The following is a 16,239-nucleotide window of genomic DNA, read 5'->3' on the forward strand; positions in this document are numbered from 1 at the left end:
AAGGTACAGAGGAAATCTCCCTCTACACTGTCCCCATCAAACACTCCCAGGACAGGGACAGCATGGGGTAAGATACAGAGGAAATCTCCCTCTACACTGTCCCCATCAAACACTCCCAGGACAGGGACAGCATGGGGTAAGGTACAGAGGAAATCTCCCTCTACACTGTCCCCATCAAACACTCCCAGGACAGGGACAGCATGGGGTAAGGTACAGAGGAAATCTCCCTCTACACTGTTCCCATCAAACACTCCCAGGACAGGGACAGCATGGGGTAAGGTACAGAGGAAATCTCCCTCTACACTGTCCCCATCAAACACTCCCAGGACAGGGACAGCATGGGGTAAGGTACAGAGGAAATCTCCCTCTACACTGTCCCCATCAAACACTCCCAGGACAGGGACAGCATGGGGTAAGATACAGAGGAAATCTCCCTCTACACTGTCCCCATCAAACACTCCCAGCACCGGGTTATATATAGAGTCATGCTCCTCTATCCCGTGTCCCCCCCATAACATCCCCCCACACCACAACCATCACCAGATGACCCCTCACCTCCTTTGAAGAATCGGAAAACACATCTTTTTCCACAGCCAGCGTCACAGCACATTTGCCAACGGTCACAGTCAGTATCAGCCTCACACTCATCTCCTAACGTCATGTTACAGACCTTGCCCAGGGTACGGCTGTGTGGGCACTGGGACTCTCCCTCTGTGTGGGCACAGATATTGAGACATTATTACAGAGCCTGTTCTGAGCATACCGCCCTCCTTTACAGACACAGGCCCCCAGACCCTTCCAAAGACAAATCCAGGGACAATAACCCACTGCACCCCACCGTCCAACCACCTCCCCATGACCACCCAAAGGCACGCCACCTCTTTCTCCAACCCTGGTTTGAGCTGGGCTCACAGACAGTGCTCCATTGCCTCCTGTGTGTTGGCTGAGGGAGCACAAAGGTCCAGGTGATTCGGACAAGGGAAAAGGTCAGGTCGAGTGTGAGCACTGGAAGGAGACAGATGTCACTTGAAGAGATGTCAGCATAGACACAGCAGTGAAAGGCCTCCACCTGTAATCCCACCTCAGTCAGAGCAGAGGGTCACAGGCTTGGCCATTTGCATCACTGTGTGTGAGATACTGCGTGTGAGTGTGAGTGTGTGTGTGTGTGTGAGATACTGCGTGTGTGTGTGTGTGTGAGAGTGTGTGTGTGTGTGTGTGTGATACTGCGTGTGTGTGTGTGTGATACTGCGTGTGTGAGTGTGTGTGTATATGAGTGTGTGAGAGTGTGTATGAGTGTGTGATACTGCGTGTGTGCGAGTGTGTGTGTGTGTGAGTGTGTGTGTGTGTGATACTGCGTGTGTGAGAGTGTGTATGAGTGTGTGATACTGCGTGTGTGCGAGTGTGTGTGTGTGTGTGTGTGCGCGTGTGTGCGGATGTGCGCGTGTGTGTGTGTGGAGGTGCGCGTGTGTGTGTGTCTATGTGTGTGTGTGTGCGTGTGTGTGAGACACCTCATCTCTGTCCGTGTATTTGTGAGAGAGACTGCGTGTCTGTGTGAGACCTCACGTCTCTTCGTGAGTGTGTCTGTGTATGTGTGTGTGCGAGTGTGTGTGTGTGTATGTGTGTGTGTCTGTGTGTGTGTCTCTGTGTGTGTGTGTGTGTGTCTGTGTCTGTGTGTGTGTGTGTGTGTGTGTGTGTGAGACACCTCATCTCTGTCCATGTATTTGTGAGAGAGACTGCGTGTCTGTGTGAGACCTCACGTCTCTTCGTGAGTGTCTGTGTATGTGTGTGTGCGAGTGTGTGTGTGTGTCTGTGTATGTGTATGTGTGTGTGCGTGTGTGTGTGTATGTGTGTGTGTATGTGTGTGTGTGAGACACCTCATCTCTGTCCGTGTATTTGTAAGAGAGACCGTGTCTGTGTGAGACCTCACGTCTCTTTGTGAGTGTGTCTGTGTATGTGAGAGCGTTTGTGTGTCTGTGTCTCTGTGAATGACTGTGTGGATGTATGCGTGTACATGGACATGAGTCTGTATATATGAGTGTGTGCACGGATGTGAGTGTGTGTTTGTGTGTGTGTGTTTGTCCGTGTGTATGTGTCTGTCTATATGAATGCATGTGTGTGTGTGTGTGTGTGTGACACCTCATCTCTGTCCGTGTATTTGTGAGAGAGACTGCGTGTCTGTGTGAGACCTCACGTCTCTTCGTGAGTGTGTCTGTGTATATGTGTGTGCGAGTGTGTGTGTGTGTGTGTGTGTGTGTGTATGTGTGTGTATGTGTGTGTGTGAGACACCTCATCTCTGTCCGTGTATTTGTGAGAGAGACTGCGTGTCTGTGTGAGACCTCACGTCTCTTCGTGAGTGTGTCTGTGTATGTGAGAGCGTTTGTGTGTCTGTGTCTCTGTGAATGACTGTGTGGATGTATGCGTGTACATGTACATGAGTCTGTATATATGAGTGTGTGCGCGTGTGTGTGCGGATGTGAGTGCGTGTTTGTGTGTGTATGTGTCTGTCTATATGAATGCATGTGTGTGTGTGTGTGTGTGTGTGTGTGTGTGTGAGTGACTACGTGTCTGTGTGAGACCTCACGTCTCTTTGTGAGTGTGTCTGTGTTCGTCTGTGTGTTTGAATGTATTGCGTGTCTGTGAGTGACTGTGTGCATGTAGGTGTGTACGTGTACGTGTGTGTCTGTGTAGATGAGTGAGTGCGTGAGCGGGTGCGCGTGTGCGTGGATGTGACTTTGTGCGTGTGTGTGGGTGTGTGTGCGTGCGTGGGTGTGATTCTGTATATATACGTGTGTGTATATACGTGTGTGTGTTTGTGCATGTGTATGTGTCTGCCCGAATGAGCGTGCGTGTGTGTGTGGATGTGAGTGTGTACGTGGGTGAGAGAGACTGCGTGTCTGTGTGAGACCTCATGTCTCTTTGTGAGTGTGTCTGTGTAGGTGCTTGTGTCTGTGTATATGAGTGTGTGCGTGTATGTGTGGATGTGTGCGTGTGTGTGTGTCTGTATATATGAGTGTGTGCACGCGTGTGTGTATATACATGTGTGTTTGTGCGTGGGTATGCGTCTGTCTGGATGAGTGTGCGTGTGTGTGTGGATGCGAGTGTGTGTGTGCGCGCGTGTGTGTGTGTGTGTGTGTGAGTGTGTGCGTGTGTGTGTATGAGTGTGAGAGTGGGAGAGGGTTCCTCAGTGCAGTGATACCACATTGTCCATGGGAAGACCCTCTGATAGTCTGGCTTCACACTGTCCTTACTGTGCAGTGAGCTGCTGTGAACACATTTCCTTCCGCAGCCCATGTCGCAGCATTGTTCCCAGCTCCCGCAGTCCTCATCTGTCACACACGATACATTCGAATGTCTCTTCACCCGGGACGGAGCGGGGCACTCTCCTTCCTCATCTATAACACAACAACATGGAGATTACAGGAGCAGGGAAAAGGGGTGGATTGGCGGAGGCATGCCTGCCAGTGGGTCACTGTTGGAGGGTCACTGCAGAGGGAGCAGGTACTGACAGAGGGTCAGTGCTGAGGGAGCAGGCACTGATGGAGGGTCACTGCAGAGGGAGCAGGTACTGACGGAGGGTCAGTGCTGAGGGAGCAGGTACTGACGGAGTGTCAGTGCTGAGGGAGCAGGTACTGACAGAGGGTCAGTGCTGAGGGAGCAGGCACTGATGGAGGGTCATTCCCATTCTGCTGGTCCTGCTCTCTCTCTCTCTCCCCCATTCTCTGTCTCTCCCTCTCTCTCTCCCTCTCTCTGTCACTGTGTCTCTCCCTCTCTCTCTGTCCAATTCTCCCAGACTCCCCCCCCCCCCCTCCCCGTCTTTCTCTCTCCCATCTTCCCAATGCCCCCTCCTCTCTCTGTCTTTCCCACTGTATCTCTCGCTCTGAGACCCATTCTCCTGGTCCCCTTTGCTCTCTCTCTCTCTCTCCCCATCTTCCCAGTGCCCCCTCCTCTCTCTCTCTCTGTCCCATTTTCCTGGTCCCCTTTGCTCTCCCTCTCTCCCCCATCTTCCCAGTGCCCCCTCCTCTGTCTCTCTCTGTCTCTCTCTCTCTCTCTCTGTCCCATTTTCCTGGTCCCCTTTGCTCTCCCTCTCTCCCCCATCTTCCCAGTGCCCCCTCCTCTCTCTCTCTCTCTCTCTCCACACCATCTCCCTCACAGTCTCACCCCCACAACGTACCATCATCCATGAAACTGGGGATACAGATATTTCCACATTTGCTCTCACAGCAGCTCTGCCAGGCATCACAGTCTTCATCTCCGCTGCAACGATCTCCGAGTTTCAGGTCACACATGGGCTCCAGGCGGTGGGGAGCAGGACAGGTATCATCACCTGGACAGCACAGAGACAGTATGGATACAGCTGTACAGAAACACACAACTCCCTCGGATCTGCTCGAGTGAGACACGAGCGGTAAACGAGGGACTCCCGCGGCTCTTCCATCACTGACACACCAGCTCCACAGCCCCGGGATTCAGGAAGCCTCAGGTATTTAGGCAATTCCAGGTGAATCTCCAAATACCATATCCCCCTATCCCACGGACACACACACACACACACACACACACACACATACACACACACACACACTCCCAGCTCCCTGCCCACACTGCCATGGACTGTCATCACCACAGCATAGGCTCTGAACAAACAGAGATACACTGATCACTTACGGCTCATGAGGAAACGAGGTACACATCTCTTTCCACAGGTGGCATTGCAGCATGATGACCAGGCATGGCAGTCAGTGTCATTCTGACACACGTCTCCCAACTTCATCTCACAGAATGGGTCCAAGCGGGTGGAGGCAGGGCACTGGGTCGCTGGAAGGAACAAAGTGACAGTCACATCAGGACATATGGAGAGGGTCAAACTCCCACAGGATAGGGACAGCATGGGGTCAGATACAGAGTAAAGGTCTCTCTACACCATCCCCCCGATCACACCCTCCCAGGGACAGGGACAGCATGGAGTTAGATACAGAGTAAAGCTCTCTCTACACCATCCCCCCGATCACACCCTCCCAGGGACAGGGACAGCATGGGGTTAGATACAGAGTAAAGGTCTCTCTACACCATCCCCCCGATCACACCCTCCCAGGGACAGGGACAGCATGGGGTTTAGGTACAGGGTGCAGCTCCCTCTACACTGTCCCACCATCGACCATTCCCAGGGACAGGGACAGCATGGGGTTTAGGTACAGGGTGCAGCTCCCTCTACACTCTCCCACCATCGACCATTCCCAGGGACAGGGACAGCATGGGGTGAGGTACAGGGTGCAGCTCCCTCTACACTGTCCCACCATCGACCATTCCCAGGGACAGGGACAGCATGGGGTTAGGTACAGAGTGCAGCTCCCTCTACACTCTCCCACCAACAAACTCTCCTGGCTCGATACCTGTAGCCAGTGGGATGATACACAGAGCTTAACAGGAGTGGTGCCTTACGTCTGGACAGGAACTTGAAGACACATCTGTTCCCACAGGTGGTATTGCAGCAGGTTTGCCAGCCCTCGCAGTCGCTGTCCTCATTGCACTGAGTGTGGAAACTCATGGTACAGACGTGGCTCAGTCTGGAAGGTGAGGGACACCTTTGTTCGCTCCCTACAGAGACAGAGGCTTCATCTTAGCTTCAGAAACTGCTGCTGCTGCTGCTTGAACTATCATTCACTGACTTCGCCCCGAGCTCAAGGGCAGGGTGACAGAGAGAAAGAGAGAGAGAGAGAGACAGAGACAGAGAGAGGGAGAGGGAGTGAGACAGGGAGAGAGAGAGAGAGAGAGGGAGTGAGACAGGGAGAGAAAGAGAGGGAGAAAGACAGGGAGAGAGAGAGAGAGAGACATGGAGGAAGAGACAGACATAGAGAGAGAGAGAGAGAAGGAGATAGAGAGAGAAAGCAAGAGTAGAGAGAGAAGGAGGGAGACAGACCGAGAGATATAAAGATGAACAGACCGGAGGGTGAAAGGGAGAGAGAGAGAGACAGACAGAGAGAGAGATAGAGGCAGAGAGAGTGGGAAAGACAGAGAGACAGACAGAGATACACACACACACTCACTCACTCACACACTAAACTCACACACAGACACACACACACACACACACACACACACACACACACACACACACACACACACACACAGATATGCAGGAACAGAAACACAAACACAGTGACTTTCTGTATCTCCCGATCCCTGATGAACACGGTCTGTGGTGGAGGTTGTGGGTGGGGAGGGAGAGGGTAGGCTGCTGCTCAGTAAACGGAGTTACTTACCCCTGCTGCGGTAGGAATGGACACAGCGTTGCCCACAGCTGGTGTTGCAGCACATCTGCCATGCGTAGCAGTCATTATCTTCCTCACACAGCTCACCGTACTTCAGGTTACACACGGCAGAGAGGCGAGCAGGAGAAGGACACATTCCAGATGTCCGATCTGTCACAGAGAGAGAGTGAGGGAGGGAGGGACAGGGAAAGGGAGAGAGGGACAGGGAAAGGGAGAGAGATAGACACAGCTTAGACATAGAGGAAGGCCTCATCAAGGACATCAGGACATAGCAGCTTTATTGGTGCAATGAACAAGTTAGCAACAGGAGGCACGACACCCCCAACCCTCGACTGTGCCGACGACATTCCCAACACCAATCCATTCCACCCCGTTTGCAGAGATACAAACTGTGCGTGGTGTCCCGAGGTGACAAGGAGACCGGGGAACAGTACACGCTAGAGTACAGTTCAACCTCGGGAGATGTGGAGACCGGGGAAGTGTGCCTGGTGATCCCAGTCTGGTATGAGTGAAGGATGATGGAATGTACTCAGTTACCTGAGACTGACAAACTCCTGCTCTGCCCCATGAAGGGGTGGACACAGCGTCTACCACAAGGTGTCTCACAACATGACCTCCACTTGCCACAATCCCCATCATCTCCACACGAGGCGCTGTGATTCATCCTGCAGGCACGATCCAGGGAGGACGGCTTAGGACATTCCTCAGATTTCCACGAGTCTGCAAATGTAATAGTTCCGGTTATGGGAGAGAGCAGGAGAGGTGTTGGGGGGAATGGGTGGGAGAGGGAAGGGGCAGAGTGAGAGGGAGACAAAAAAGGTGAGAGGAACAGGGAGAGAAAGGTGACAAAGACGGAGAGAGAGGGACAGGAACATGCAGCCGAGAGACAGCAAGTGCGGTGACAGAGAGAGAGGGGCAAAGAGAGAGAAGAGATAGCGACACAGAGCAAGTGACAGAAGGAAAGATGTGACTGAGAAAGACAGAAACACATGCAGCAGACAGACAGAATGAGAGGTGACAGAGAAACAGGGCTACAGAGAGACAGGAGAGACAGCAGCACAGAGGGACAGATGGAGAGGCATGACTGAGAAAGAGAGAGAGTGTGGCATGTGACAGAGACAGAGAGAGAGAGAGAGAGAGAGAGAGAGAGAGACAGACAGAGAGAGAGAGAGAGAGTGAGAGAGTGAGAGAGAGAGAGAGAGAGAGAGAGAGAGAAGAGAGAGATGTGCTGCGGGAATGCACAAAGAGAGGCAAAGGGAAATATACCACAGACACAAAGTGAGATATAAAGCAGGAAAGGTCACAGTGCTGCCTCATACAGGCAGGTTAAGCAGCCATTCCTTTTGGACCAGGAACTACCTCCATGAGACTTTCTGTAGAACGACAGGACACAACGTTTCTGACACCCAGCATCACAGCATCTTTGTGATCCTGCACAATCCTGGTCTGACTCACACACCTTCCCAAAAGTGCAGTTACACACACGGGCAAGATGGTCTGGGCGTGGGCACTGCCCGTCGTCTTCCATTGGGAGAAAAGAGAGAGACAGAACCGCACGGGGTTAGACACAGAGTAATGCTCCTTCCACATTGTCCCCATTAAACACTCCCAGGACAGGGACAGCACGGGGTTAGACACAGAGTAATGCTCCCTCCACATTGTCCCCATTAAACACTCCCAGGACAGGGACAGCACGCGGTTAGATACAGAGTAATGCTCCCTCCACATTGTCCCCATTAAACACTCCCAGGAAAGGGACAGCACGGGGTTAGACACAGAGTGAAGAAACCTCCACATTGTCCCCATTAAACACTCCCAGGACAGGGACAGCACGGGGTCAGACACAGAGTGAAGAACCCTCCACATTGTCCCCATTAAACACTCCCAGGACAGGGATAGCATGAGGAGGTTGGATACATAGTAAAGCTGTCTCTCCCCAACCCCAGCAAGTTCCCCAAGGACAGAGACAGCACATGGTGAGATACACATTGAAACACTGCTCTGTCCTGTCCCGCACCACAACCATTCAGTAACACCAGATGGACAGTGAGTGAAGCTCAGACAAGAAGAACTCACCATTTCTGAAATGCCTGAGGACACATCTTGGCCCACATGGGGTAGAGCAGCACGTGCCCCATCTGCCACAGTCGCTCTCGTTTCTACATTCCTTGCCCAGAGTTGTGTTACACACATAGCTCAGTTGACTTGGGCTTGAGCACTCTCCGGGTCTCTCACCTGGAAACACAACATTTCGATATAACGCTCGACTTACACACGAGAGGGGGAGACCGACAGGGATTCCCCATCAGGGATACACTTGTTGTTTGCAGGAGTTCCACGTTCGGGAAAAAGAATTGGAACGGTGTACAGATTGTAGTTAACTGAAGTCTGGGACTCTCTCACTCTGCTCCCTGCATTCTCGGGACTCTCTCTCAGTCTGCTCCCTGCAGTCTCGGGTCTCTCTCAGTCTGCTCCCTGCAGTCTCGGGTCTCTCTCAGTCTGCTCCCTGCAGTCTCGGGTCTCTCTCAGTCTGCTCCCTGCAGTCTCGGGTCTCTCTCAGTCTGCTCCCTGCAGTCTCGGGACTCTCTCTCAGTCTGCTCCCTGCAGTCTCGGGACTCTCTCAGTCTGCTCCCTGCAGTCTCGGGACTCTCTCAGTCTGCTCCCTGCAGTCTCGGGACTCTCTCAGTCTGCTCCCTGCAGTCTCAGGTCTCTCTCATTCTGCACCCTGCAGTCTCGGGTCTCTCTCAGTCTGCTCCCTGCAGTCTCGGGTCTCTCTCAGTCTGCTCCCTGCAGTCTGGGGTCTCTCTCAGTCTGCTCCCTGCAGTCTCGGGACTCTCTCAGTCTGCTCCCTGCAGTCTCGGGTCTCCCTCAGTCTGCACCCTGCAGTCTCGGGACTCTCTCTCACTCTGCTCTCTGCAGTCTCGGGACTCTCTCTCAGTCTGCTCCCTGCAGTCTCGGGTCTCTCTCTGTCTGCACCCTGCAGTCTCGGGTCTCCCTCACTCTGCTCCCTGCAGTCTCGGGACTCTCTCAGTCTGCTCCCTGCAGTCTCGGGTCTCCCTCACTCTGCACCCTGCAGTCTCGGGTCTCTCTCTGTCTGCTCCCTGCTGTCTCGGGTCTCTCTCTGTCTGCTCCCTGCTGTCTCGGGTCTCTCTCTGTCTGCTCCCTGCAGTCTCTGTTGTGCTGAACTATCTTGCCCCAGACCATTCCCCTACTGACACTCTGTCAGACCATAATCCTTACCTTGCCTGATTGAGGAGACACATTTCTTGCCACATCCAATCTCACAGCACTGTTCATAGGAAGGACAATCATCATCATCCTCACACGATCGAGTCCGGTTTTTCTTGCAGAGAAAAGACACACGGGAATGTTCTGGGCATTTCTTTCGCAAAACTGAAGGAGAGAACGGGTTTTCACTTGGTCAATTTGTTTACATACAGTGTAATCTTTCCACTGTCCTCTATCAAACACTCCCACCACACGGACAGAGTGGGATTAGATACAGAGTAATGCTCCCTCTACAGCGTCGACTCATCAAACACTACCAGGATAGAGACACCATGCTCATAGGTACAGTGTAAAGCTCCCTCTACACTGCTCACATTGGCCTTGTTCAGCTCACTCGGGATTATCAGACAAACCTGTGGGAAGCAATGCAGTGATGGATACTCACATTTCCTGATGAATGTTGGGACACATTTCCCACCGCAGCCCTTGGCCAGGCAGCACCTCTGCCACACGTCGCACTGCGTGTCGTTCTTGCAGTCTTTTCCCAGGGTCGTGTTGCACAACATCGTCAGCCTCCTTGCAATGGGACAGGTTCTGTTCTCTGTGAAGACAAACACAGGGAGATGGGGGATAGAATCAGACAACAGATAAACATCCCACTCTCCCATCTCTCTGACAGAAGGGAGCCCAGTGCCTTGTGAAGGAAGCTGGGAATTGGAGAGAGGGTGGGACAACTCAGCCTTCACAACACCACTCCATGATCTGCTGCAGTACACCAGACAGCTCACACACAATTCCTCTCTCTTGGCCTGCAGTGGGAACAGAGAAAGGACTGAGGAGAGACAGACGACTTAACTGAGATGTAACAGAGGCATCAGACAGACCACAACATCCAAACAGCGTGCACTCATATTCCCGGAGAGTAGGACACTGTGTGTTTCACACCACAATCCCTCCCTGACCCAGGGACAGGGATTGGGAACGGGATCCCTGCATGTTTCACACCACAATCCCTCTCTAACCCAGGGACAGGGATTGGGAACGGGATCCCTGCCTGTTTCACACCACAATCCCTCCCTGACCCAGGGACAGGGATTGGGAAGGGGATCCCTGTCTGTTTCACACCACAATCCACCTCTAACCCAGGGACAGGGATTGGGAACGGGATCCCTGTCTGTTTCACACCACAATCCCTCCCTAACCCAGGGACAGGGATTGGGAACGGGATCCCTGTCTGTTTCACACCACAATCCACCTCTAACCCAGGGACAGGGATTGGGAACGGGATCCCTGTCTGTTTCACACCACAATCCCTCCCTAACCCAGGGACAGGGATTGGGAACGGGATCCCTGTCTGTTTCACACCACAATCCTCCCCAAACCCAGGGACAGGGATTGGGAACGGGATCCCTGTCTGTTTCACACCACAATCCCTCCCTAACCCAGGGACAGGGATTGGGAACGGGATCCCTGTCTGTTTCACACCACAATCCCTCCCTAACCCAGGGACAGGGTTTGGGAACAGGATCCCTGTCTGTTTCACACCACAATCCCTCCCTGACCCAGGGACAGGGATTGGGAACGGGATCCCTGTCTGTTTCACACCACAATCCCTCCCTAACGCAGGGACAGGGATTGGGAACGGGATCCCTGTCTGTTTCACACCACAATCCACCCCTAACCCAGGGACATGGATTGGGAACGGGATCCCTGTCTGTTTCACACCACAATCCTTCTCTAACCCAGGGACAGGGATTGGGAACGGGATCCCTGTCTGTTTCACACCACAATCCCTCCCTAAACCAGGGACTGGGATTGGGAACAGGATCCCTGTCTGTTTCACACCACAATCCACCCTTTACCCAAACACGGGGATTAGAAGCGCGGTCCTGTTCTACCGAACGCCAATCCCTCGCTAACCTGGGAAGGGGGATCAGAGCCGGGATTCCAGGATGCCCTTGGGGAATCTGTATTCTCTGGACAGTGTCTGTGTCCCTCACATTGGATGTGTTTCCCTCTCTCACACACTCTCTCTCTCTCTCTCTCTCACCTTCTGTGAAACACTTTGGGATGCATTTCTTCCCACAGCCAGCATCACAACACGAGTGGTATCCATCACAGTCCCCGTTGTCATTACAGGAACGCCCGGTGCTGATCTGACAGAACATGGAGAGGCTGTCCTCCTCTGGGCACTGGTCAGCAGGCTCTGTAAATGGGAAGGTAGGACAGACACAGTTACAGAGTCCCACACAGGGCCCTTCACATACTCCTTCACACCTTCCTCATCTCTTCCCCACCCTCCCTCCATTCCCAAACCAGGGAATGCTCATTCTACTGCCCACCCTCTGCAATAACCCTCTCACTTACTGTTGCTTCCTCCTTTCCCTCCAACTGCTCTCCTGCTCTGACAGCATCACTTTCCCCTTTCTGTGGTGATAAACTCCTGAAAACCTTTTATCTCTTGGGTTATCACATTCCTTTATCCCCGATCAGTTCCTCAATCTGTCAATGTGCCTCCTCAACATCGCTGCTGTACCTGCCTCCACCACCACCCCCTGACAGCACATTCCACATACTGACCCCACTCTGTGTTCAACAAATCTGCCTCCCACTGTCTCCCCTTTTACCCCAAATCTGTGCTCCTCTAGTCATTGACATTTCTGTCCTGGGAAAGTAAAACTGACCAGGCGATACATTCTGTTTGTAAGAGATGAACCTTCTATCAGGTCGACTCTCATCCTTTCCATGTTCACGTGAAAACAAACCAGGCTTATTCGATCTCCCAAAACACATCACCTCACATTTGTTCAGATTACACTCCATCTGCCATCTCTTCACCCAATCCTCCGGTCTATCTCCATCCTGCTCTGTCCTCGGGCAATCCTCCTCCATATCTACAGCTCCCCCTAACCCTGTGTGACGTTCACTAACATATTCATCGGGCCACCTTCATTCTCCTCCTATATATCTGGTAAATGGCAAGGTGGGGGTCACAGCACAAATCCCTGTGGGACACCACCCATCACAGTTCTCCAGTCCCTTTCACTGCTACTCTCTGTGCTTCTGTCACTGAGCCAGTTGTGGATCCATCTTACCAGCTCTCTGTGGATCCCGTGTATATTCACCTTCTGTTCTGGTTTACCATGAGAGACCTTGTCAAAGGCCTTGGTACAATCCCTATCCACAATACCCACTGGCCTGCCCTCACCAATCACCTTTCTCACTTTCTCAAAAATACAGGCTCAGTCAAGCTTGTGAGACACAGCTGTACCTGTACAAAGCTACCTTTCCGGTTGCTAACAAGGCTATATGTTTATCCCGGAATGCTGGAGCGGGACTTACATCCCGGTGTCCACACCACAGCGGGTCTAGCCTGACAAAGCCCTGCCCTCCCATGCGAAGGAGACCCCGTCATTGAATGTTGGGGGATTATTGGTCCTCTGACCTGCTGGGGGAGCATAGGTTGGGGGTGAGAGGGGCTTACTTCTCGCAAACCACTGTGACACACATCGAGGTCCACATTCCGTGTTACAGCACGATGCCCAGTGACCACAGGAATCGTCTCCATCGCAGGGGGCGGTGAAGTTCATCCGACAGACATAATGCAGTCTGGTCGTGTCCGGACATGTGGATCCTTGGCCTTTAGGAGACACTGAGAGAGAGAGAGAGAAGAACAGCCTTCACCACAACTGCTGATCCAACAGAGACCCTTCCCTGGGAAACATCTCTCACAGACAGCAGAGAAACAGGAGCTAGAGGGGGTGGCAGAGATAGGGAGAGGTGCAGGGACTGGAGGGGGTTACAGAGATAGGGAGGGGGGGGGTGTAGTGGGTTACATAGATAGGGAGGGGGTGTAGGGGGTTACAGAGATAGGGAGGGGGCTTTAGGGGGTTACAGAGATAGGGAGGGTGTGTAAGGGGTTACAGAGATAGGGAGAGGGTGTAGGGGATTACAGAGATAGGGAGGGGGTGTAGGGGGGGTTACAGGGATAGGTAGGGGGTGTAGGGGTTTACAGAGATAGAGAGGGGGTGTAGGGGGTTACAGAGATAGGGAGGGGGTGTAGGGGGGTTACAGGGATAGGGAGGGGGTGTAGGGGGTTACAGAGATAGGGAGGGGGTGTAGGGGGGTTACAGGGACAGGGAGGGGGTGTAGGGGGTTACAGAGATAGGGAGGTGGTGTAGGGGGGTTACAGAGATAGGGAGGGGTTGTAGAGGGGTTACACAGACAGGGAGGGGGTGTAGGGGGGCTAAAGAGATAGGGAGGGGGTGTAGGGGGGTTACAGGGACAGGGAGGGAGTGTGGGGGGGGTTACAGAGATAGGGAGGGGGAGTAGTGGGGTTACAGAGATAGAGAGGGGGTGTCGGGAGTTGCAGAGATTGGGAGGGGGTGTCGGTGGTTACAGTGATAGGGAGGGGGTGTCGGGAGTTACAGAGACAGGGAGGGGGTGTAGGGGCTGGAGGATGTTACAGAGATAGAGAGAGGTGTAGGGCCTGGAGGGGGTTACAGAAGTAGGTGGGGTGTAACAGCCAGAGGCAGGTACAGATATGATTGGATTTGAAGACAATTATGGTGTGTGTACAGCAGGAGGCAGTATTGCACAGCGAGCCATTGGGTGTTGCCAATCCCACATGGTGGTGTGTGAACCAGACTCAGTGTGTGACACTCAGGATTGGATGGGGGAACAGAGATCGGAGAGACCGCAGTGTTTCACAATGAGCTGAACACCATGGAAGATGGGAATGGTGAGGTTAGTCAGGAGAGGAATGTGAGAATTGAGTCTGAGACAGACAGCTCTCTCTCCCACCCAGATACAGTGACGTGGCTCTGAGGGGATCTCTCCTCCTTACCTCCAGGCTTGAAGCTCATGATACATCTCCTCCCACATCCAGTCTCACAACACTTTTGCCAGATATCACAGTCGTCATCAGTGGAACATTGAGAGCCCAGTTTCATCTGACAAATGGGCTGGAGACGAGATTCTGCTGGACATTCAAAGGCTTCCTCTGTGGGGAAAGCATGACTCTGAGCTCAAACTAAACTGCTGCTGCACAGGGTTAACAGTTCACAACATCAAGGAGACCATTCAGATCATCTGGACTGCCCCAATCGCTCAATAACATCATTGCTGATCCACCACAGGGACTGTACTTTCTGGTCATCTCCCCTCACACCCACATTCTGTTTACATCTCGCACTCACACGAACCACTTTGCTCTCCACCACACCCAGGGAAGACTCTCCACTCGATCACAAATACAGGCACGCTGTCTCCTCTCCCTCACACACAGGAACGCTCTCTCCCTCACACACACAGGGACCACTCTCCTCTCTCACACATACAGGGACCACTCTCCTCTCACACACACACACAGAGACCACTCTCCTCACACACACACACACACACAGGGACCACTCTCCTCTCACACACACACAGGGACCACTCTCCTCTCACACACACACAGGGACCACTCCTCTCTCACACACACACACAGAGACCACTCTCCTCTCTCACACACACACACAGGGACCACTCTCCTCTCTCACACACACACACAGGGACCACTCTCCTCTCTCACACACACACACAGGGACCACTCTCCTCTCTCACACACACACACAGGGACCACTCTCCTCTCTCACACACACACACAGGGACCACTCTCCTCTCACACAAACACACAGGGACCACTCTCCTCTCACACACACACACAGGGACCACTCTCCTCTCTCACACACACACAGGGACCACTCTCCTCTCACACACACACACACACACACAGGGACCACTCTCCTCTCACACACACACACACAGGGACCACTCTCCTCTCTCACACACAGGGACCACTCTCCTCTCACACACACTCAGGGACCACTCTCCTCTCACACACACACACACTCAGGGACCACTCTCCTCTCACACACACACACACAGGGACCACTCTCCTCTCTCACACACACAGGGACCACTCTCCTCTCACACACACACACACCACTCTCCTCTCACACACACACAGGGACCACTCTCCTCTCTCACACACACACACACACAGGGACCACTCTCCTCTCACACACACACACAGGGACCACTCTCCTCTCTCACACACACACACACAGGGACCCCTCTCCTCTCACACACACACACTCAGGGACCCCTCTCCTCTCTCACACACACACAGGGACCACTCTCCTCTCTCACACACACTCAGGGACCCCTCTCCTCTCTCACACACACACAGGGACCACTCTCCTCTCTCACACACACACACACACAGGGACCACTCTCCTCTCACACACACTCAGGGACCACTCTCCTCTCACACACACACACACTCAGGGACCACTCTCCTCTCACACACACACACACAGGGACCACTCTCCTCTCCCTCACACACAGCGAGCTAACCCCTCTCCCTCACACATGAGCACCTCTTGCCTCACAGAACTGCACCTCTCTCGTACACTCTCCTCTTTGAGAGAAGAGTTCTCCCTTCCTCACCTTGCCTGTGGACCCCATAGACGCAGCGTTTGCCGCAGTTCCCGACGTTACAGCACTGCTTCCACCTTGCGCAGTCCTCGTCTACCTCACACTCCTCGGCATCGTCCCGGTCACAGATATTTTGCATCTGGAATGGTTTGGGACACTCTGCGTCTCGCTTTCCTGTGTTTGGGACAAATCCGAATTCAGTGAGAGGCTGGATGGAAATTCAGCACCGCCCTGGTTATACGGAGTATGGGATCATCCA

The 16,239-nt window shown here is 53.2% G+C and overlaps 1 protein-coding gene across 1 annotated transcript in view; it reads right to left on the minus strand.

Moving 5' to 3' along the window:
• Positions 1 to 493: 493 nt before the first annotated feature.
• The window catches only part of LOC132814039 (multiple epidermal growth factor-like domains protein 6), a 16,388-nt gene continuing 642 nt past the window's right edge, over positions 494 to 16,239 (minus strand). Inside the window, exons 2-16 of the mRNA XM_060823358.1 lie at positions 15,993 to 16,154; positions 14,344 to 14,499; positions 12,982 to 13,149; positions 11,548 to 11,703; positions 9,943 to 10,098; positions 9,510 to 9,662; positions 8,346 to 8,504; positions 7,629 to 7,790; positions 6,807 to 6,989; positions 6,261 to 6,419; positions 5,440 to 5,595; positions 4,666 to 4,815; positions 4,172 to 4,324; positions 3,249 to 3,392; positions 494 to 711 (exon numbers count right to left, since the gene is read on the minus strand). Coding sequence (XP_060679341.1) covers positions 494 to 711; positions 3,249 to 3,392; positions 4,172 to 4,324; positions 4,666 to 4,815; positions 5,440 to 5,595; positions 6,261 to 6,419; positions 6,807 to 6,989; positions 7,629 to 7,790; positions 8,346 to 8,504; positions 9,510 to 9,662; positions 9,943 to 10,098; positions 11,548 to 11,703; positions 12,982 to 13,149; positions 14,344 to 14,499; positions 15,993 to 16,154 — 2,435 coding nt within the window. The remainder of the gene's footprint in view (positions 712 to 3,248; positions 3,393 to 4,171; positions 4,325 to 4,665; positions 4,816 to 5,439; positions 5,596 to 6,260; positions 6,420 to 6,806; positions 6,990 to 7,628; positions 7,791 to 8,345; positions 8,505 to 9,509; positions 9,663 to 9,942; positions 10,099 to 11,547; positions 11,704 to 12,981; positions 13,150 to 14,343; positions 14,500 to 15,992; positions 16,155 to 16,239) is intronic.

The sequence above is a fragment of the Hemiscyllium ocellatum genome, unplaced genomic scaffold, assembly GCF_020745735.1.
Source record: "Hemiscyllium ocellatum isolate sHemOce1 unplaced genomic scaffold, sHemOce1.pat.X.cur. scaffold_640_pat_ctg1, whole genome shotgun sequence".
NCBI classification, from domain to species: Eukaryota; Metazoa; Chordata; class Chondrichthyes; order Orectolobiformes; family Hemiscylliidae; genus Hemiscyllium; species Hemiscyllium ocellatum.